This window comes from Leptodactylus fuscus, chromosome 4 (genome assembly GCF_031893055.1).
Source record: "Leptodactylus fuscus isolate aLepFus1 chromosome 4, aLepFus1.hap2, whole genome shotgun sequence".
NCBI classification, from domain to species: domain Eukaryota; kingdom Metazoa; phylum Chordata; class Amphibia; order Anura; family Leptodactylidae; genus Leptodactylus; species Leptodactylus fuscus.
Window position 1 is genome coordinate 16,882,431 of NC_134268.1, and position 22,789 is coordinate 16,905,219.

At 42.4% G+C, this 22,789-nt stretch overlaps 1 protein-coding gene across 5 annotated transcripts in view; it reads left to right on the top strand.

The window, feature by feature from the left end:
* The window catches only part of CYRIB (CYFIP related Rac1 interactor B), a 109,746-nt gene extending 104,520 nt beyond the window's left edge, over nt 1–5,226 (top strand). For all 5 annotated transcript variants that reach the window (XM_075270101.1, XM_075270098.1, XM_075270099.1 and 2 more), the window contains one exon: nt 4,987–5,226. In XM_075270101.1, coding sequence (XP_075126202.1) covers nt 4,987–5,050 — 64 coding nt within the window. In that variant the 3' untranslated portion in view covers nt 5,051–5,226. The remainder of the gene's footprint in view (nt 1–4,986) is intronic.
* The last annotated feature ends 17,563 nt before the right edge of the window (nt 5,227–22,789 follow it).

A 22,789-nucleotide genomic window follows, 5' to 3' on the forward strand; every position in this document is an offset into this window, starting at 1 on the left:
ACAGGATAAGTAATGTAATGTATGTACACACTGACTGTACCAGCAGAATAGTGAGCGCAGCTCTGGAGTATAATACAGGATAAATAATGTAATGTATGTACACAGTGACTATACCAGCAGAATAGTGAGCGCAGCTCTGGAGTATAATACAGGATAAGTAATGTAATGTATGTACACAGTGACTGCACCAGCAGAATAGTGAGCGCAGCTCTGGAGTATAATACAGGATAAGTAATGTAATGTATGTACACAGTGACTGCACCAGCAGAATAGTGAGCGCAGCTCTGGAGTATAATACAGGATAAGTAATGTAATGTATGTACACAGTGACTGTACCAGCAGAATAGTGAGCGCAGCTCTGGAGTATAATACAGGATAAGTAATGTAATGTATGTACACAGTGACTGTACCAGCAGAATAGTGAGCGCAGCTCTGGAGTATAATACAGGATAAGTAATGTAATGTATGTACACAGTGACTGTACCAGCAGAATAGTGAGCGCAGCCCTGGAGTATAATACAGGATAAATAATGTAATGTATGTACACAGTGACTGTACTAGCAGAATAGTGAGCGCAGCTCTGGAGTATAATACAGGATAAGTAATGTAATGTATGTACACAGTGACTGTACCAGCAGAATAGTGAGCACAGCTCTGGAGTATAATACAGGATAAATAATGTAATGTATGTACACAGTGACTGCACCAGCAGAATAGTGAGCGCAGCTCTGGAGTATAATACAGGATAAGTAATGTAATGTATGTACACAGTGACTGCACCAGCAGAATAGTGAGCGCAGCTCTGGAGTATAATACAGGATAAGTAATGTAATGTATGTACACAGTGACTGTACCAGCAGAATAGTGAGCGCAGCCCTGGAGTATAATACAGGATAAATAATGTAATGTATGTACACAGTGACTGTACTAGCAGAATAGTGAGCGCAGCTCTGGAGTATAATACAGGATAAGTAATGTAATGTATGTACACAGTGACTGCACCAGCAGAATAGTGAGCGCAGCTCTGGGGTATAATACAGGATAAGTAATGTAATGTATGTACACAGTGACTGCACCAGCAGAATAGTGAGCGCAGCTCTGGAGTATAATACAGGATAAGTAATGTAATGTATGTACACAGTGACTGTACCAGCAGAATAGTGAGCGCAGCCCTGGAGTATAAGACAGGATAAATAATGTAATGTATGTACACAGTGACTGTACCAGCAGAATAGTGAGCGCAGCTCTGGAGTATAATACGGGATAAGTAATGTAATGTATGTACACAGTGACTGTACCAGCAGATTAGTGAGCACAGCTCTGGAGTATAATACAGGATAAGTAATGTAATGTATGTACACAGTGACCAGCAGAATAGTGAGTGCAGCTCTGGAGTATAATACAGGATAAGTAATGTAATGTATGTACACAGTGACTGTACCAGCAGAATAGTGAGCGCAGCTCTGGAGTATAATACAGGATAAGTAATGTAATGTATGTACACAGTGACTGTACCAGCAGAATAGTGAGCGCAGCTCTGGAGTATAATACAGGATAAGTAATGTAATGTATGTACACAGTGACTGCACCAGCAGAATAGTGAGCGCAGCTCTGGAGTATAATACAGGATAAGTAATGTAATGTATGTACACAGTGACTGCACCAGCAGAATAGTGAGCGCAGCTCTGGAGTATAATACAGGATAAGTAATGTAATGTATGTACACAGTGACTGCACCAGCAGAATAGTAAGCGCAGCTCTGGAGTATAATACAGGATAAATAATGTAATGTATGTACACAGTGACTGTACCAGCAGAATAGTGAGCGCAGCTCTGGAGTATAATACAGGATAAGTAATGTAATGTATGTACACAGTGACTGTACCAGCAGAATAGTGAGCGCAGCTCTGGAGTATAATACAGGATAAGTAATGTAATGTATGTACACAGTGACTGCACCAGCAGAATAGTGAGCGCAGCTCTGGAGTATAATACAGGATAAGTAATGTAATGTATGTACACAGTGACTGTACCAGCAGAATAGTGAGCGCAGCCCTGGAGTATAATACAGGATAAATAATGTAATGTATGTACACAGTGACTGTACCAGCAGAATAGTGAGCGCAGCTCTGGAGTATAATACAGGATAAATAATGTAATGTATGTACACAGTGACTGTACTAGCAGAATTGTGAGCGCAGCTCTGGAGTATAATACAGGATAAGTAATGTAATGTATGTACACAGTGACTGCATCAGCAGAATAGTAAGCGCAGCTCTGGAGTATAATACAGGATAAATAATGTAATGTATGTACACAGTGACTTTACCAGCAGAATAGTGAGCGCAGCTCTGGAGTATAATACAGGATAAGTAATGTAATGTATGTACACAGTGACTGTACCAGCAGAATAGTGAGCGCAGCTCTGGAGTATAATACAGGATAAGTAATGTAATGTATGTACACAGTGACTGTACCAGCAGAATAGTGAGCGCAGCTCTGGAGTATAATACAGGATAAGTAATGTAATGTATGTACACAGTGACTGCACCAGCAGAATAGTGAGCGCAGCTCTGGAGTATAATACAGGATAAGTAATGTAATGTATGTACACAGTGACTGCACCAGCAGAATAGTGAGCGCAGCTCTGGAGTATAATACAGGATAAGTAATGTAATGTATGTAAACAGTGACTGCACCAGCAGAATTGTGAGCGCAGCTTTGGAGTATAATACAGGATAAGTAATGTAATGTATGTACACAGTGACTGCACCAGCAGAATAGTGAGCGCAGCTCTGGAGTATAATACAGGATAAGTAATGTAATGTATGTACACAGTGACTGTACCAGCAGAATAGTGAGGGCAGCTCTGGAGTATAATACAGGATAAGTAATGTAATGTATGTACACAGTGACTGTACCAGCAGAATAGTGAGCGCAGCTCTGGAGTATAATACGGGATAAGTAATGTAATGTATGTACACAGTGACCAGCAGAATAGTGAGTGCAGCTCTGGAGTATAATACAGGATAAGTAATGTAATGTATGTACACAGTGACTGTACCAGCAGAATAGTAAGCGCAGCTCTGGAGTATAATACAGGATAAGTAATGTAATGTATGTACACAGTGACTGCACCAGCAGAATAGTGAGCGCAGCTCTGGAGTATAATACAGGATAAGTAATGTAATGTATGTACACAGTGACTGCACCAGCAGAATAGTGAGCGCAGCTCTGGAGTATAATACAGGATAAGTAATGTAATGTATGTACACAGTGACTACACCAGCAGAATAGTAAGCGCAGCTCTGGAGTATAACACAGGATAAGTAATGTAATGTATGTACACAGTGACTGTACCAGCAGAATAGTGAGCGCAGCTCTGGAGTATAATACAGGATAAGTAATGTAATGTATGTACACAGTGACTGTACCAGCAGAATAGTGAGCGCAGCTCTGGAGTATAATACAGGATAAGTAATGTAATGTATGTACACAGTGACTGCACCAGCAGAATAGTGAGCGCAGCTCTGGAGTATAATACAGGATAAGTAATGTAATGTATGTACACAGTGACTGCACCAGCAGAATAGTGAGCGCAGCTCTGGAGTATAATACAGGATAAGTAATGTAATGTATGTACACAGTGACTGCACCAGCAGAATAGTAAGCGCAGCTCTGGAGTATAATACAGGATAAATAATGTAATGTATGTACACAGTGACTGTACCAGCAGAATAGTGAGCGCAGCTCTGGAGTATAATACAGGATAAGTAATGTAATGTATGTACACAGTGACTGTACCAGCAGAATAGTGAGCGCAGCTCTGGAGTATAATACAGGATAAGTAATGTAATGTATGTACACAGTGACTGCAACAGCAGAATAGTGAGCGCAGCTCTGGAGTATAATACAGGATAAGTAATGTAATGTATGTACACAGTGACTGTACCAGCAGAATAGTGAGCGCAGCCCTGGAGTATAATACAGGATAAATAATGTAATGTATGTACACAGTGACTGTACCAGCAGAATAGTGAGCGCAGCTCTGGAGTATAATACAGGATAAATAATGTAATGTATGTACACAGTGACTGTACTAGCAGAATTGTGAGCGCAGCTCTGGAGTATAATACAGGATAAGTAATGTAATGTATGTACACAGTGACTGCATCAGCAGAATAGTAAGCGCAGCTCTGGAGTATAATACAGGATAAATAATGTAATGTATGTACACAGTGACTTTACCAGCAGAATAGTGAGCGCAGCTCTGGAGTATAATACAGGATAAGTAATGTAATGTATGTACACAGTGACTGTACCAGCAGAATAGTGAGCGCAGCTCTGGAGTATAATACAGGATAAGTAATGTAATGTATGTACACAGTGACTGTACCAGCAGAATAGTGAGCGCAGCTCTGGAGTATAATACAGGATAAGTAATGTAATGTATGTACACAGTGACTGCACCAGCAGAATAGTGAGCGCAGCTCTGGAGTATAATACAGGATAAGTAATGTAATGTATGTACACAGTGACTGCACCAGCAGAATAGTGAGCGCAGCTCTGGAGTATAATACAGGATAAGTAATGTAATGTATGTACACAGTGACTGTACCAGCAGAATAGTGAGGGCAGCTCTGGAGTATAATACAGGATAAGTAATGTAATGTATGTACACAGTGACTGTACCAGCAGAATAGTGAGGGCAGCTCTGGAGTATAATACAGGATAAGTAATGTAATGTATGTACACAGTGACTGTACCAGCAGAATAGTGAGGGCAGCTCTGGAGTATAATACAGGATAAGTAATGTAATATATGTACACAGTGACTGTACCAGCAGAATAGTGAGGGCAGCTCTGGAGTATAATACAGGATAAGTAATGTAATATATGTACACAGTGACTGTACCAGCAGAATAGTGAGCGCGGCTCTGGGGTATAATACAGGTGCACTTTGCTAAACTGTAAACTGTTGTTCCAGGTACACAACGAAACATTTGAATGATGAGACTACCTCGAAGCAAACCAAGGCAATGCTGCAATAACGGAGGTGTCGGGTGCATATCTGCTGTGGACACAAGACAGTATTCTGCAATGACTGAGACTTACAGGATTTTAGTGATTGCAATGACCATTTCTGTCCAGCTTCCCCGCCCCCACCCCCCTCTCCGTTTTTCCTCCCCGCTCCCTCCAGATCTCTATCACTCGCCCTTCCTTTTTTTTTTTTTTTTTTTTTAAACCGTGTTCTTGTTCTTAAGTAAGCTCTGATGTCTTCTGTTTTTTTTTTTTTTTTCTCTTTCGTGCCAAAATCTATGGGGTTGACACCTTGGGAAGGCAGTGTAAACATTTTTCAAAATGGCCGTTTCAGTGGCAGCTATTTATGCATTGCATTAGGTTTTGTTTTTATTTTTATTTTTTTTCCTCTCCGAGTTTGGGGGAAAAAAACCGATTCTGTGACTTGAACTTAATATTTTTAAACTTTTTTTTTTTTTTCCCCTTTCCCGGAAAAAATAAAACTAATATTTAATATTGCTTAAACTGCATGGCGGAACTGCCTATTTCTGCTGTCAAAAAAAAAGAAAAAAAATTATATATAAAAAATACAAGGAGAATTTGTTTCTATTGCGGCTTTTTTTTTTTTTTTTTTTCCATGTGCAGCCAAGAAAAAAAAAAAAAATGAGCAGAGATGTTAAAATTAAATTGTTGTAAAAAAAAAAAAAAAAAATTAAAAAACATTGGTACCCAGCACAATGATTTTTTGGATTAGAGAAGAAATGTTTTTAGGTTGCATTTTGACTCCTTTTTGTATGGATGTATGTCGTACGTCTAATCTTTGATGACTAACATAAAATAATGTGATGTGTGCGTAACAGAATTACGTATGCATGTTTATGTCAAATGGATGGCTGTTAAAAAAAAAATAATAAAAGTCAGCTTTCATTTTTCTAATCCCTGCCTTGGACTCCGGCTTGTCATTTGGTGAATGTGTGGGGCAAGTAAGATATCTACTCTCTCCTCCCCCCATCCCCTAATATCAATAGCAAAGGAGAACAGACCACTAGACCACCAGGTACCATATTGTTCTGTACCCTAGGCCACCAGGTACAATACCCTCCTGTATTAATGATGACTTCTACTCTAGACCACCAGGTATTAAGGATCACTTCTACCCTAGACCGCCAGGTATTAAGGATCACTTCTACCCTAGACCACCAGGTATTAAGGATCACTTCTACCCTAGACCACCAGGTACTAAGGATCACTTCTACCCTAGACCACCAGGTATTAAGGATCACTTCTACCCTAGACCACCAGGTACTAAGGATCACTTCTACCCTAGACCACCAGGTATTAAGGATCACTTCTACCCTAGACCACCAGGTACTAAGGATCACTTCTACCCTAGACCACCAGGTATTAAGGATCACTTCTACCCTAGACCACCAGGTATTAAGGATCACGTTTACCCTAGACCACCAGGTATTAAGGACCACGTCTACCCTAGACCACCAGGTATTAAGGATTACAGCTACCCTAGACCACCAGATATTGTAGAGGATTGTGGTGACATTTTTGCTGCTTATTCCTTGAGATAAATGAAGGATGGGGGTCAGTGGAGGGATGTTATCTGACTACAGTAGGAGAATAGCATGTTGATCCTGTTGGGGGTAGTGACTGGTCAACCCATTTTGTAATGTTTGGGATGACAGCTTTAAATGAATCAAGTGCAGTGAAGTTAGCCAACTGGATCAAGGGAATTGTGTCAGCAACAGAAGAGGATTATGGTGGCTTTGTGGGAGGCAGTGACCTGTCCCACCTCTGCTAGCCTGGATAGTAAATGTAACAGGGGTGAAGTCATGATGAGGGTGCAAGAAACTTTCTGTGAAGGTGGGATCCCACTGGTTTGGAGGTCAGCGTAGGGATAATATCTCACAGTAGTAGGTGAAGAGTGTGTTGATCTTTTGGGGAAAAGTGACCAGTTAACCCATTGGGCCATGTCAGGGATGACTGCCTTGAATACATCAGATGAAATGCTGTGAAGTTGTTGGATTTTATAACACCCGATAGCCCATCAAGTTATCTCTATGGTGACAGCAGCAGGAGACGATTGTGGTGACCTTGTGGGAGGCAGTGACCTGTCTAGCTTCTAAGTCTAGATAGCAAATTTATCAAGAGCAGATTAATAATGAGGGTGGAAGCAATTTTATTGCTGGATCAATGAGATATGTCAAAATGGGGCTTCACTGCTTTGGGGGTCAGTGTAGGTATAATATCTGACTGCAGCAGGAGAGGAGTATGTTGATCTTGTTTGGAGGAAGTGACTGGTCAAACCCATTTGGTAATGTTAGGGATGATTGCTATGAATGCATCAGATGCAGTGGAGTTAGAACACTTTACTACCAATTAGATTATGGAAATGATGACAACAGCGGGGGGATTGTGGTGGCTTTGTGGGAGGCAGTGACCTGTCCACCCCTGTTATTCTGGATAATACATTTAACAAGGGCAGAGTCATAATGAGGGTGGAAGTGATTTTGTTGCTTGAACCATGAGATACATAAAGAATCAGTGTAGGGATAATATCTGTCTGCAGTAGGGGAATAGTGTGTTGATCTTGTAGAGGGCAGTGACTTGATAATGTTACAGATGACTGCTTTGAATGCATCAGATGCTGTGCAGCAAGGACACGCCGTAGCCAATCGAATTATGGGAATGGTGATGGCAGCAGGAGAGGATTGTGGTGGCTTTGGTGGAGGCAGTGACCTTGTTAGTTTGGATAGTAGAGTCATGATGAAGACGGAGAGACGGAGACAGTGTTATCTGTTCCTTGAGATAATTATAGGATGGGGATCCGTGGAGGGATAGTAACATCTGACTGCATTCTTGTGTATCACAGTACATTGTCACAGTCCTCGTATCGAGGCACATGACAATCCCACAAATGTGTAGGGCCCCGTCCCATACTGCATATACGTCCAGGCTATGTATGGTCACGCTATGTGCAGGCAGGAATGTACAAGCAGCACTTGGCTGCGATGCAAGAGGCTCCTCTCAGGCCTCAGACAGCTGCAGAGCGCTGTGTAATCCCTGACTCCTTCTGCAGTGGCCCCATATTGTGTCCTCCCAGGCAGAGAGGAATGCAGCAGTGTTCACAACAGGGGACACAGCCACATCGCCCAGCGATTTCAGCTCTGGAATCCATTCATTAACCTTTATCCACCGGACAAGGCTGAAGAGTTCATGCAGATGGAGCAGAGCGAGGGATTGTCATTATGCAAAAGTTAGGGTGACGTCTATAAACCTGCTGCATTCTGCTATTCCAGTGAGTCATGTGCAGGAGAAGCGGCAACATGACATGCTCAGCTCTGCTACATCTGAAAAACTGGTGTCCTTATATTTCAGCATATCCTATAGATAATAATTGTATTACTTGGTCATATAGAGAACTATCTATCTCATATACATATATATGTTATAGGGGCTGCACCCTCCCCTCCCCCAATACCCCGGCCTTGGCATCTGGGCACAGCTGGCTTTCCCCGCTGCATACATTTATTTCAGGCTCGGGCGAATATGTAAATCTGCAGCTGTTTTTGGATATCCATCAAAGATCTAATAATACATTTTGGGTTGTAAAAATGCCTGGAAAACCGCTGGGGTGGTAGATGACACCTGCAGCCCTTGTGGCGCCCCCACCTGTACAGCGGGTAGTGGTGAGTAAGGCTGCGGTTGGGTATAAAGCTCCTCTGTATGTGGGATTATATATATACATATATGGGGAAGATATAGAAGATAACTGGAGATTAGAAGAAAAAGCTGCTATATTACCAGGAAACAGCGCCACCTTGTCCATAGGATGAGTCTGGTATTGCAGCTCAACCCACTGCCTTTCTAAGTGCAAAATAACAGTGAATAGACAATGGGAGTTCTAGGAGTAAAGCAGAGCCTTTCATCTCATCTCATATGACCCCTTTAGCAGATGTTCACCTGGAGGAATTTTTTCCTAGCTGAAAAAATCTTCATTAACAAATTTGAAGCTGAATTTTTCTGCTTACAAAATTTAGCATCAAATTTAGCACCTGCATGGCAGAATTTTCTGTCTCACACTCACTTCAATGGGAGTTATCAGGCAGAATCCTCCTTAAGAACGAGCGTGACCCTTACTATCTCTGCTAGCAGAAAAAAAAAAAAAATCACCTAATGGCAGGGGCCACTATGGGGCATAATATTGTATGTGCAGGGGCCACTATGGGGGATAATACTGTGTGCAGGGGCCACTATGGGGGATAATACTGTGTGCAGGGGCCACTATGGGGGATAATACTGTGTGCAGGGGCCACTATGGGGCATAATACTGTGTGCAGGGGCCACTATGGGGCATAATACTGTGTGCAGGGGCCACTATGGGGTATAATACAGTGTGCAGGGGCCACTATGGGGGATAATACTGTGTGCAAGGGCCACTATGGGGAATAATACTGTGTGCAGGGGCCAATAAGGGACATAATACTGTGTGCAGGGGCCACTATGGGGCATAATATTGTATGTGCAGGGGCCACTATGGGCCTAATACTGTGTGCAGGGGCCACTATGGGGCATAATATTGTATGTGCAGGGGCCACTATGGGGGATAATACTGTGTGCAGGGGCCACTATGGGGGATAATACTGTGTGTAGGGGCCACTATGGGGGATAATACTGTGTGCAGGGGCCACTATGGGGCATAATACTGTGTGCAGGGGCCACTATGGGGCATAATATTGTATGTGCAGGGGCCACTATGGGGCATAATACTGTGTGCAGGGGCCACTATGGGGGATAATACTGTGTGCAGGGGCCACTATGGGACATAATACTGTGTGCAGGGGCCACTATGGGGCATAATACTGTGTGCAGGGGCCACTATGGGGTATAATACTGTGTGCAGGGGCCACTATGGGGGATAATACTGTGTGCAGGGGCCACTATGGGGGATAATACTGTGTGCAGGGGCCACTATGGGGCATAATACTGTGTGCAGGGGCCACTATGGGGCATAATATTGTATGTGCAGGGGCCACTATGGGGCATAATACTGTGTGCAGGGGCCACTATGGGGGATAATACTGTGTGCAGGGGCCACTATGGGGAATAATACTGTGTGCAGGGGCCAATAAGGGACATAATACTGTGTGCAGGGGCCACTATGGGGCATAATACTGTGTGCAGGGGCCACTATGGGGCATAATACTGTGTGCAGGGGCCACTATGGGGTATAATACTGTGTGCAGGGGCAACTATGGGGGATAATACTGTGTGCAGGGGCCACTATGGGGCATAATACTGTGTGCAGGGGCCACTATGGGGGATAATACTGTGTGCAGGGGCCACTATGGGGCATAATATTGTATGTGCAGGGGCCACTATGGGGGATAATACTGTGTGCAGGTGCCACTATGGGGGATAATACTGTGTGCAGGGGCCACTATGGGGGATAATACTGTGTGCAGGGGCCACTATGGGGAATAATACTGTGTGCAGGGGCCAATAAGGGACATAATACTGTGTGCAGGGGCCACTATGGGGTATAATACTGTGTGCAGGGGCAACTATGGGGCATAATATTGTATGTGCAGGGGCCACTATGGGGAATAATACTGTGTGCAGGGGCCACTATGGGGGATAATACTGTGTGCAGGGGCCACTATGGGGCATAATATTGTATGTGCAGGGGACACTATGGGGCATAATATTGTATGTGCAGGGGCCACTATGGGGTATAATACTGTGTGCAGGGGCCACTATGGGGGATAATACTGTGTGCAGGGGCCACTATGGGGCATAATACTGTGTGCAGGGGCCACTATGGGGTATAATACTGTGTGCAGGGGCCACTATGGGGTATAATACTGTGTGCAGGGGCCACTATGGGGCATAATACTGTGTGCAGGGGCCACTATGGGGGATAATACTGTGTGCAGGGGTCACTATGGGGATAATACTGTGTGCAGGGGTCACTATGGGGGATAATACTGTGTGCAGGGGCCACTATGGGGTATAATACTGTGTGCAGGGGCCACTATGGGGCATAATACTGTGTGCAGGGGCCACTATGGGGGATAATACTGTGTGCAGGGGCCACTATGGGGCATAATACTGTGTGCAGGGTCCACTATGGGGTATAATACTGTGTGCAGGGGCCACTATGGGGCATAATACTGTGTGCAGGGGACACAATGGGGTATAATACTGTGTGCAGGGGCCAATAAGGGACATAATACTGTGTGCAGGGGCCACTATGGGTACATAATACTGTGTGCAGGGGCCACTATGGGGTATAATACTGTGTGCAGGGGCCACTGAGGGACATAATACTGTGTGCAGGGGCCACTATGGGGCATAATACTGTGTGCAGGGGCCACTATGGGACATAATACTGTGTGCAGGGGCCACTGAGGGACATAATACTGTGTGCAGGGGCCACTATGGGGGATAATACTGTGTGCAGGGGCCACTATGGCGCATAATACTGTGTGCAGGGGCCACTATGGGGGATAATACTGTGTGCAGGGGTGACTATGGGGCATAATACTGTGTGCAGGGGCCACTATGGCGCATAATACTGTGTGCAGGGGCCACTATGGGGGATAATACTGTGTGCAGGGGCCACTATGGGACATAATACTGTGTGCAGGGGCCACTATGGGGGATAATACTGTGTGCAGGGGTGACTATGGGGCATAATACTGTGTGCAGGGGCCACTATGGCGCATAATACTGTGTGCAGGGGCCACTATGGGGGATAATACTGTGTGCAGGGGCCACTGAGGGACATAATACTGTGTGCAGGGGCCACTATGGAGCATAATACTGTGTGCAAATGGGGTGTTATACTTTGTGGGGACCAGCAAAGGGGGTGCTATGCCATGTGAGGGGGCCCCAAGTGAAAAGTTTGTTGGGGGTGGGGGAGGGGCAATCTTTGCTAGTTACACCACTGCTGACACCTGTTCTAAACAATATGGGAGCAGAAGCAGAAACCTCCGTCCACTATATAAAACAGCCGGGGCGCTGTCATTACAGCCCAGATCCTACTAACGACTACCTAATTATCTATATCTATCTGTATGCATTGATATAGAGATATAGCTAACATCTATGTTATCTATCTCTTATCTATCTATCTATTTATCTATCTGTTGTTCTCATATCTATTTATCCATCCATCCTACTGTATATTTAGTGACTGCATCATCAATGGATGAAGTCTAGCGCCCCTCTAGTCCATAGGCTGTGTCTGGTACTGCAGCTCAGCCCCATTAATCACCAATGGTCAGTGCATGTTAGAGATTATAGAAGACGGGCTTTAGTGTCATCTATTACTGGTGAAGTTCCCATCCTGTCCAGCAGATGGCAGTCTGATTCCATCCATGCAGTGGCCTGTATTGCAGCTGGTTTCATCATGCAGTGTGTATGTAACATCAGCTGCTGTCTCTACAAGGTCAGCCTGACAGTGAGCAGGGCAGCAAAAAAATCCTCATTGTTCCAGGCATAGAACTTATACAATTTTGTTCCATTCTCATTTTGTTGGCACCAGGACTTGTTTACAAACAGGACATGAGCCCCGAGCTGCCCTGGGTACCAGCTGTGCATGATGCCTCTGTGTATCCTCTCCTTATGTATGTGACAGCCACACCCTGTCATCTCAGGGGCATCCGACGCTGCCTGCACCAGATCCTGACCCGTGTCTGTGTATAATGTACATTCCATTATATTACCAGTGGAGAGAATAATCTGTAGGTAATACATCATAGAGGCCACAGCAGCACAGAGCATTTCAGGACAAAGTGTCAATCTTGTAGGACGAGTAACATTGTTTTATTGCCTCGACTGCAATGGTGCAATGCAAGTTTTAGGCCATGTTGCATTTTTTCAGGAACTGGGTCTGCTTAAAAGCTTTTTCTGGTACAATCTGATATGTATTGTATGTACCCGGGGGTATAGCTATAGGTGGTACAAGGGCCCCTCTGCCATAAAAGTAGGTATTAGTGTTATAAATGGTGCATGGTAGGTGAGGGCAGATATTTCCCTTTGGCCAAGAAGCTTTAAGTTCTGACTCTTTACGTACCCTATGGGAACTGAACATACAGGATTTATAAATATTGTAAAATATCTATAGGTGTAGGATTGATAAATACTCTATAGGACCTAGTTCAGTAGACTGGATCAGTTATGTATTGTATACCCTCCATGGGATACATATATGCTATATAGGATCTATGTGTGATGTATAGGAATTCTCAATACACTAAATACTAAATAAATTTACTATACATACAGTCTATAGGATCTATACACCCTTTATGGGATCTTTCATATGTACAGTACATTGCATAGGACCAGCATGCAGGAGTAAACACATGAATTTGGCATGGGGGTTTATCCAATGTGGTAGCCTGTGCCAGCTGCCATCTAAGTAGAGCATAAAATTACCATAGCACCAGAAACAAAATCACCATGTGAAGTTAGCACAAGGATCAATGTCATAACCTAATACGGCACCAGAACCAAGCTCATCACATAAAAGTGACACAAGAATCCATCTCATACCTAATACGGCACCAGAACCAAGCTCATCACATAAAAGTGACACAAGAATCCATCTCATACCTAATAGTGCACCAGAACCAAGTTCATCACATAAAAGTGACACAAGAATCCATCTTATACCTAATACAGCACCAGAACCATGCTTATGAAATAACTACAGCACAAGCACCAAGCTCGTAAAATAACTACAGGACCAAGCTCATCACCTCATAGTAACACAAGAATCAATGTCATAACCTAATACGGCACCAGAACGAAGCTCATCACATAAAAGTGACACGAATCAATCTATCAATCTCATACCTAATACAGCACCAGAACCATGCACATAAAATATCATTAACATCAGAACCAAACTCTTCATGTGAAAGTAACACAAGAATCAATGTCATAACCTAATACTGCACCAGAACCATGCTTATAAAATAACTACAGCACAAGAACCAATTTCATAACATACGGCACAAGAGCCAAGCTCATCGCCTGATAGTAACACAAGAATTAATCTCATACCATAATACGGCACGAGAACCATGCAGATAAAATAACTACAGCACAAGAACAAGTTCATCATGTGAAATTAGCACAAGCACCAAGCTCATAACATACAGCACCAGAACCAAGGTCATCACCTGATAGTAACACAATAATTAATCTATTAACATAATACGGCACAAGAACCATGCGTATGAAATAAATACAGCACAAGCACCAAGCTCATCACCTGATAGTAACACAAGAATCAATGTCATAACCTAATATGGCACCAGAACGAAGCTCATCACATAAAAGTGACACAACAATCAATCTCATAACCTAATACGCCACAAGAACCATGCTTATGAAATAACTACAGCACAAGAACCAATTTCATAACATACGGCACAAAAACCAAGCTTATTCTCGGTTGCCTTGACCCAAACCATTGTGGGAGAGGGGGTGAAGCTGTGACAGTCGATCACTTTTTCTTCTGTAGGAATCCTCAGGATCAGTTGGTGTGTTGGTGGGCTTCCATCTTATGGACTTCAACAATATCTTCTGATGAGCCTCAATGTAATATCGACAAGTCTGAAATACAGGAAGGGAAAAAGGGACATGCATACATGCCTGAAGTCTTGATTTTGCCTGGATCACTATGAGAACTGGGTTCTAAATTGGTGCTCCCATGGGCATTCCCATTAGGTAGACCCACTTTTCTCCAATGAAAGTTCTCAAGGATCCCTGGTGTCTCCACCACCCTACCCTGACCAAGCAAGCTGTTCTTTTATGCCTTGAGCAGTATTTTCTAGTGCCATGGCACTCACTATATGGGTAATGCATTCACAGATCTTCTCTGGAGCCCCCATCTTTTTGGAAAATGGGGGTCAATTGGTTATCTAGCCGAGAACGGGAGGAAACATGGACATCTCCATAACGCCTGTAGACTTCAGTAGAAAAGGAAACGGGCATCCTTGACCACCTCTAATATCTGGGGGTTCATACAGATTCTGAGCTCCAGAGGTGTGATGGGAACACCCTACAACTTTTTTGGCCAGGGATGTCCATCAACCTCACATTTTGGAGGATTTATATCGTTATCAATCCCTTGATGAAGGACATCAACATTGTGTCTACACCTGGTCCTCAAAGCTTACACTCTAACCGGATGTAGGGAAGGTTGGGAATGACACGTGGGCTGTAATGTATAACCGACCCCCGGGGATGGAGGTGTCCTGCGGTTTGTCATACTGTAGAGCGTTGCCTCATCCATATTCTCTGTAATAACGTTCACTTCTTATAATCTTTTCATTATAAGTTCCAGCTTATCTGCTGAAGTTACATAAATGTTCTACTGGAGGAAGAAGAAGCCGCAACAGACGCCGTAAATCTCCTGTCACCGGCTCAGCCCCCTGCAGGAATGTCGTTGGCCACATCCAGTGCGAAGTGTCAATTATATAATGGGACCGCGCAGAAGTGACAGGAAACATCACAGCAGTTACATAACTCACAGCGGAGGTCGGAACCCGGAATAGTGACAGATTCACAAGGAAGACATGTACGGGTTGTTTCCGCTATATCAGACCTCAAACACTCACCTGACGTGACTTCTACTATTCCCATTCATGATTTCTGGAATTCAGTTGTGGGCGGAGCTCACTATATACAGTACAGACCAAAAGTTTGGACGCACCTTCTCATTCAAAGAGTTTCTGTATTTTCATGACTATGACAATTGTAGATTCACACTGAAGGCGTCAAAACTATGAAGTAACACGTGGAATTATAGACTTACCAAAAAGTGTGAGACAACTGACAATCTGTCTTATACTCTCGCTTCCTTTTGCTTTGATTCCTGCTTTGCACACTCTTGGCATTCTCTTGATGAGCTTCATGAGGTAGTCACCAGAAATGGTCTTCCAACAGTCTTGAAGGAGTTCTCAGAGATACTTAGCACTTGTTGGCCCCTTTGCCTTCACTCTGCGGTCCAGCTCACCCCAAACCATCTGGATTGGGTGCAGGTCTGGTGACTGTGGAGGCCAGGTCATCTGGTGTAGCCCCCTATCACTCTCCTTCTTGGTCAGATAGCCCTTACACAGCCTGGAGGTGTTTGGGGTCATTGTCCTGTTGAAAAATAAATGATGGTCCAACTAAACGCAAACTGGATGGATTAGCATGCCGCTGCAAGATGCTGTGGTAGCCATGCTGGTTCAGTATGCCTTCAATTTTGAATAAATCCCCAACAGTGTCACCAGATTGGCCCCCCACACCATCACCCCTCCTCCTCCATGCTTCACGGTGAGAACCAGGCATGTAGACTCCATCCGGTCACCTTTTCTGCATCGCACAAAGACACAGTGGTTGGAACCAAAGATCTCAAATTTGGACTCATCAGACCAAAGCAGAGATTTCCACTGGTCTAATGTCCATTCCTTGTGGTCTCTTCTGCTTGTTGCCGGTCCTTAGTAGTGGTTTTCTAGCAGCTATTTTACCATGAAGGCCGGCCGCGTTCTCCTCTTACCAGTTGTTGTAGAGATGTGTCTGCTGCTAGACCTCTGTGTGGCATTGACCTGCTCTATAATCTGAGCTGCTGTAACCTGCGATTTCTGAGGCTGGTGACTCGGATGAACTTATCCTCCACAGCAGAGGTGTCTCTTGGTCTTCCTTTCCTGGGGTGGTCCTCATGTGAGCCAGTTTCTTTGTAGCGCTTGATGGTTTTTGCAACTGCACTTGGCGACACTTTCAAAGTTTTCCCAATTTTTCGGACCGACTGATCTTCACTTCTTAAAGTAATGATGGCCGCTCGTTTTTCTTTACTTCTTTACTACTTTACTGCTTTTTTTCTTGCCATAATACAAATTCTAACAGTCTATTCAGTAGGACTATCAACTGTGTGTCCACCTGACTTCTGCACAACACAACTGATGGTCCCAACCCCATTTATAAGGCAAGAAATCTTACTTATTAAACCTGACAGGGCACAGCTGTGAAGTGAGAACCATTTCAGGTGACTACCTCATGAAGCTCATCAAGAGAATGCAAAGAGTGTGCAAAGCAGGAATCAAAGTAAAAGGAACCGGGAATATAAGACAGATTTTAAGTTGTTTCACACATTTTTATTAAGTATTGTTAGCCGATGGCTGTTCAGGTAGTGGAGGGGGTGTACATCTCACACAGACTACTAAGGTGGGTGAGATGAAAAACTGCAGAAAGAACGTTTCTCAGCAGATAACTATTGTCTGCTGAGGGTTATTTTAGAGTTCCGGTTACTGGGCTGGATTTTTAGGAATGGCAGGTAGGTTGGTAGTGGGACTTGTCATTCCACCCCCCTCAAGTCCACACTTTGGGGATGTTCCGGCAGCGACTCAGCTACAGAGAGTCTCCTCGTCAAGGAGGCTTAAGAAGTTGCTTCAGCAGCAACACTTGGCCAGAGTTTGGCTAAAGAGTGAAAGAGAGAGGTCATATTTTTGGGTCTGTGTCCTGAGTGATTCTACTGGCTTTTGATTTCTGTTACTCTAGGTGAGGAAACCTATTCTATGTTAGTTAGAGCCAGGCAGGGATTTATTTTTGTATTGTTTCCTTTTGTTGCTGCTTTTGGCATTCTTTGTATGAAGATAAACTTGGCAGAGTCTTGTAGTCTCCATTATTAACATTAGTCACAATGCCAGTGTGAATAGAGTCATAGTTGTGTTTGTTTCTGACTGACAACACATATGATCACCTTGACAATTTCCACATGGTTGTCACCCAGCTTTTCCATTCCAACTCAAGGACCTTATTGGAGATTTTTTTCTTGATTTATGGGCCAATGATAACCCAGAGCACACAGATGTCCCCATTATAGTTACTGATACATTGGTGTGGTGACAATGAGTAAGCACTGGCCAACATGAGCACACTTATGAGGTGACATGGCGCAGCGCCCCGTGTTTGTCATCTTCTGACCTCTGGAGCTGAGGGTGAGAAAGAAAATTAAATTTTCCCACTTGTTAGGACTGTGACGGCAGCTGCTCCTCCATGTCACCGAGCGCTTGTCATCATCACTATCCGCACATGTTACCATCACCCGCCTCCGCCATCACTGGCCCTCCCATCCCACAAATACACGATTTAGTATACAAAGTGCATAAAGGCCGAGCTGTGGGGGATTCCTGTCACACCGGTGACCCTCTAATCCTCTGATCTTACAGATTAAGTTTCCTGCAGGGAATGAGGAGGAAGAAGAGAATAGGAAGTTCTTATAAGGAGGAAGTATGTGGAAGTAATGATAGATAGATAGATAGATAGATAGATAGATAGATAGATAGATAGATAGATAGATAGATAGGAGATAGATAGATAGATAGATAGATAGATAGATAGATAGATAAATAGATAGGAGATAGATAGATAGATAGATAGATAGATAGATAGATAGATGATAGATAGATAGGAGATAGATAGATAGATAGATAGATAGATAGATAGATAGGAGATAGATAGATAGATAGATAGATAGATAGATAGATAAATAGATAGGAGATAGATAGATAGATAGATAGATAGATGATAGATAGATAGGAGATAGATAGATAGATAGATAGATAGATAGATAGATAGATAGATAGGAGATAGATAGATAGATGATAGATAGATAGATAGATAGATAGATAGATAGATAGATAGATAGGAGATAGATAGATAGGAGATAGATAGATAGATAGATAGATAGGAGATAGATAGATAGATAGATAGATAGATAGGAGATAGATAGATAGGAGATAGATAGATAGATAGGAGATAGATAGATAGATAGATAGATAGATGATAGATAGATGATAGATAGATAGATAGATAGATAGATAGATAGATAGATAGATAGATAGGAGATAGATAGATAGATAGATAGATAGGAGATAGATAGATAGATAGATAGATAGATAGATAGATAGGAGATAGATAGATAGATAGATAGATAGATAGGAGATAGATAGATAGGAGATAGATAGATAGATAGATAGATAGATAGGAGATAGATAGATAGAAGATAGATAGATAGATAGATAGATAGATAGGAGATAGATAGATAGATAGATAGATAGATAGATAGATAGGAGATAGATAGATAGATAGATAGATAGGAGATAGATAGATAGATAGATAGATAGATAGGAGATAGATAGATAGATAGATAGATAGATAGATAGATAGATAGATAGGAGATAGATAGATAAATAGATAGATAGATAGATAGATAGATGGAAATCAATGGAATGGAAATCAATGGAAATCTTCAAGCGGAATCTGGATAAACATATAGCTGGAATGATTTAGGAAGACCTGCACTCGCAGGGGGTTGGACCCGATGGCCCTTGAGGTCCCTTCCAACTCTACCAAAAAGAAAAAAAAAAGAAAAAAAAAAGAAAGATAGATAGATAGGAGATAGATAGATAGATAGATAGATAGATAGATAGGAGATAGATAGATAGATAGATAGATAGATAGATAGATAGATAGATAAGTGATAGATAGATAGATAGATAGATAGATAGATAGATAGATAGGAGATAGATAGATAGATAGATAGATAGGAGATAGATAGATAGATAGATAGATAGATAGATAGATAGATAGATAGATAGGAGATAGATAGATAGGAGATAGAGATAGGAGATAGATAGATAGATAGATAGATAGATAGATAGGAGATAGATAGATAGATAGATAGATAGATAGATAGATAGATAGGAGATAGATAGATAGATAGATAGAGTTTTGAAATTTTTTATATTTTACATATATTATTACTTGCTGTTCTTTCTTTTTACACCACTTTTGTCACTTTGGGTCTGCTTTCTGTACGTCCTCCTATATGTGACCTCAGACTTGGTATAGCCGGGCAGTGGTGACAGGTCGGGGATGGCGGTGACTAGTGAGGATACAGATGACAATGTTACCTTGGCAGGAGGGCTGACCCGAGCCTTCGCTTTCCTTCCACTCTCAGACCTAATCCTCCATAATGACCAGTGTTTGTGAGGTCCTTTGTGCAGGAGATAAAAGCTGCAGCTCCTTCTTTCTCTTCTCATTTCATTCTTATCCTTTTAACAAGGGTTCCCATGCTAAATCTGAATGACAGCTTATAAAGGGGGTGGCTGATTACTATAATGGGTTAATGGGTTAGGCCTCCCCTTCATATTTCCAAATCTATTTATGATGAATTCTAGACCCATGTGATGGAATGTGCAAAGAATACAAATGTACCCGGGAAATAATTTGGATACAGATGGGGTTCTATGGATGTAGTAGAGCGGAGATTGCCATTTGAATCTTTTCTGCATCCATAAAGATAATATATAGATATATAAGAGATAGTATAACGCCCCCATCTGTGCAGTGTGGTCACAGTTACGTGATAACCTTTTCTTTTATATCATAAGGACCAATGTGTTGTGACATCACTAACTGTAGAAACTTTCTGATGTCACATTACTGAATAGTTTATCTCAGCATTGTGACATTACAGGAGGATTTATTAAGCAATAGGCGCTGGAATTCTCCTGGAATTTGTACCAAAGACTGTCTAATGTTCCACATTTATCAAGTGCCTTAGACATTTTTCGGATTTGACTAAAACAAGGGCATAGCCTCATGGGAAATGAAGGTGTAACACTGTCTGTATTATCTCTGTACTGTGACATCACTGTCTGTATTATCTCTGTACTGTGACATCACTGTGTGTATTATCCTGTACTGTGACATCACTGTGTGTATTATCTCTGTACTGTGACATCACTGTGTGTATTATCTCTGTACTGTGACATCACTGTGTGTATTATCTCTGTACTGTGACATCACTGTGTGTATTATCCCTGTACTGTGACATCACTGTGTGTATTATCCTGTACTGTGACATCACTGTGTGTATTATCCTGTACTGTGACATCACTGTGTGTATTATCCTGTACTGTGACATCACTGTGTGTATTATCTCTGTACTGTGACATCACTGTGTGTATTATCCTGTACTGTGACATCACTGTGTGTATTATCCTGTACTGTGACATCACTGTGTGTATTATCCCTGTACTGTGACATCATTGTGTGTATTATCTCTGTACTGTGACATCACTGTGTGTATTATCCCTGTACTGTGACATCACTGTGTGTATTATCCCTGTACTGTGACATCACTGTGTGTATTATCCGTGTACTGTGACATCACTGTGTGTATTATCCCTGTACTGTGACATCATTGTGTGTATTATCCCTGTACTGTGACATCACTGTGTGTATTATCTCTGTACTGTGACATCACTGTGTGTATTATCCCTGTACTGTGACATCATTGTGTGTATTATCCCTGTACTGTGACATCACTGTGTGTATTATCCCTGTACTGTGACATCATTGTGTGTATTATCCCTGTACTGTGACATCACTGTGTGTATTATCTCTGTACTGTGACATCACTGTGTGTATTATCCCTGTACTGTGACATCATTGTGTGTATTATCTCTGTACTGTGACATCATTGTGTGTATTATCTCTGTACTGTGACATCACTGTGTGTATTATCCCTGTACTGTGACATCACTGTGTGTATTATCCGTGTACTGTGACATCACTGTGTGTATTATCCCTGTACTGTGACATCACTGTGTGTATTATCCCTGTACTGTGACATCATTGTGTGTATTATCCCTGTACTGTGACATCACTGTGTGTATTATCTCTGTACTGTGACATCACTGTGTGTATTATCTCTGTACTGTGACATCATTGTGTGTATTATCCCTGTACTGTGACATCGCTGTGTGTATTATCTCTGTACTGTGACATCACTGTGTGTATTATCTCTGTACTGTGACATCATTGTGTGTATTATCTCTGTACTGTGACATCACTGTGTGTATTATCCTGTACTGTGACATCACTGTGTGTATTATCCTGTACTGTGACATCACTGTGTATATTATCCCTGTACTGTGACATCACTGTGTGTATTATCCCTGTACTGTGACATCACTGTGTGTATTATCTCTGTACTGTGACATCACTGTGTGTATTATCTCTGTACTGTGACATCACTGTGTGTATTATCCCTGTACTGTGACATCACTGTGTGTATTATCCCTGTACTGTGACATCATTGTGTGTATTATCCCTGTACTGTGACATCACTGTGTGTATTATCCCTGTACTGTGACATCACTGTGTGTATTATCCGTGTACTGTGACATCACTGTGTGTATTATCCCTGTACTGTGACATCACTGTGTGTATTATCTCTGTACTGTGACATCATTGTGTGTATTATCTCTGTACTGTGACATCATTGTGTGTATTATCTCTGTACTGTGACATCACTGTGTGTATTATCCCTGTACTGTGACATCACTGTGTGTATTATCCCTGTACTGTGACATCACTGTGTGTATTATCTCTGTACTGTGACATCACTGTGTGTATTATCCTGTACTGTGACATCACTGTGTGTATTATCCTGTACTGTGACATCATTGTGTGTATTATCCTGTACTGTGACATCACTGTGTGTATTATCCCTGTACTGTGACATCACTGTGTGTATTATCCCCGTACTGTGACATCACTGTGTACATTATCTCTGTACTGTGACATCACTGTGTGTATTATCCTGTACTGTGACATCACTGTGTGTATTATCCTGTACTGTGACATCACTGTGTGTATTATCCTGTACTGTGACATCACTGTGTGTA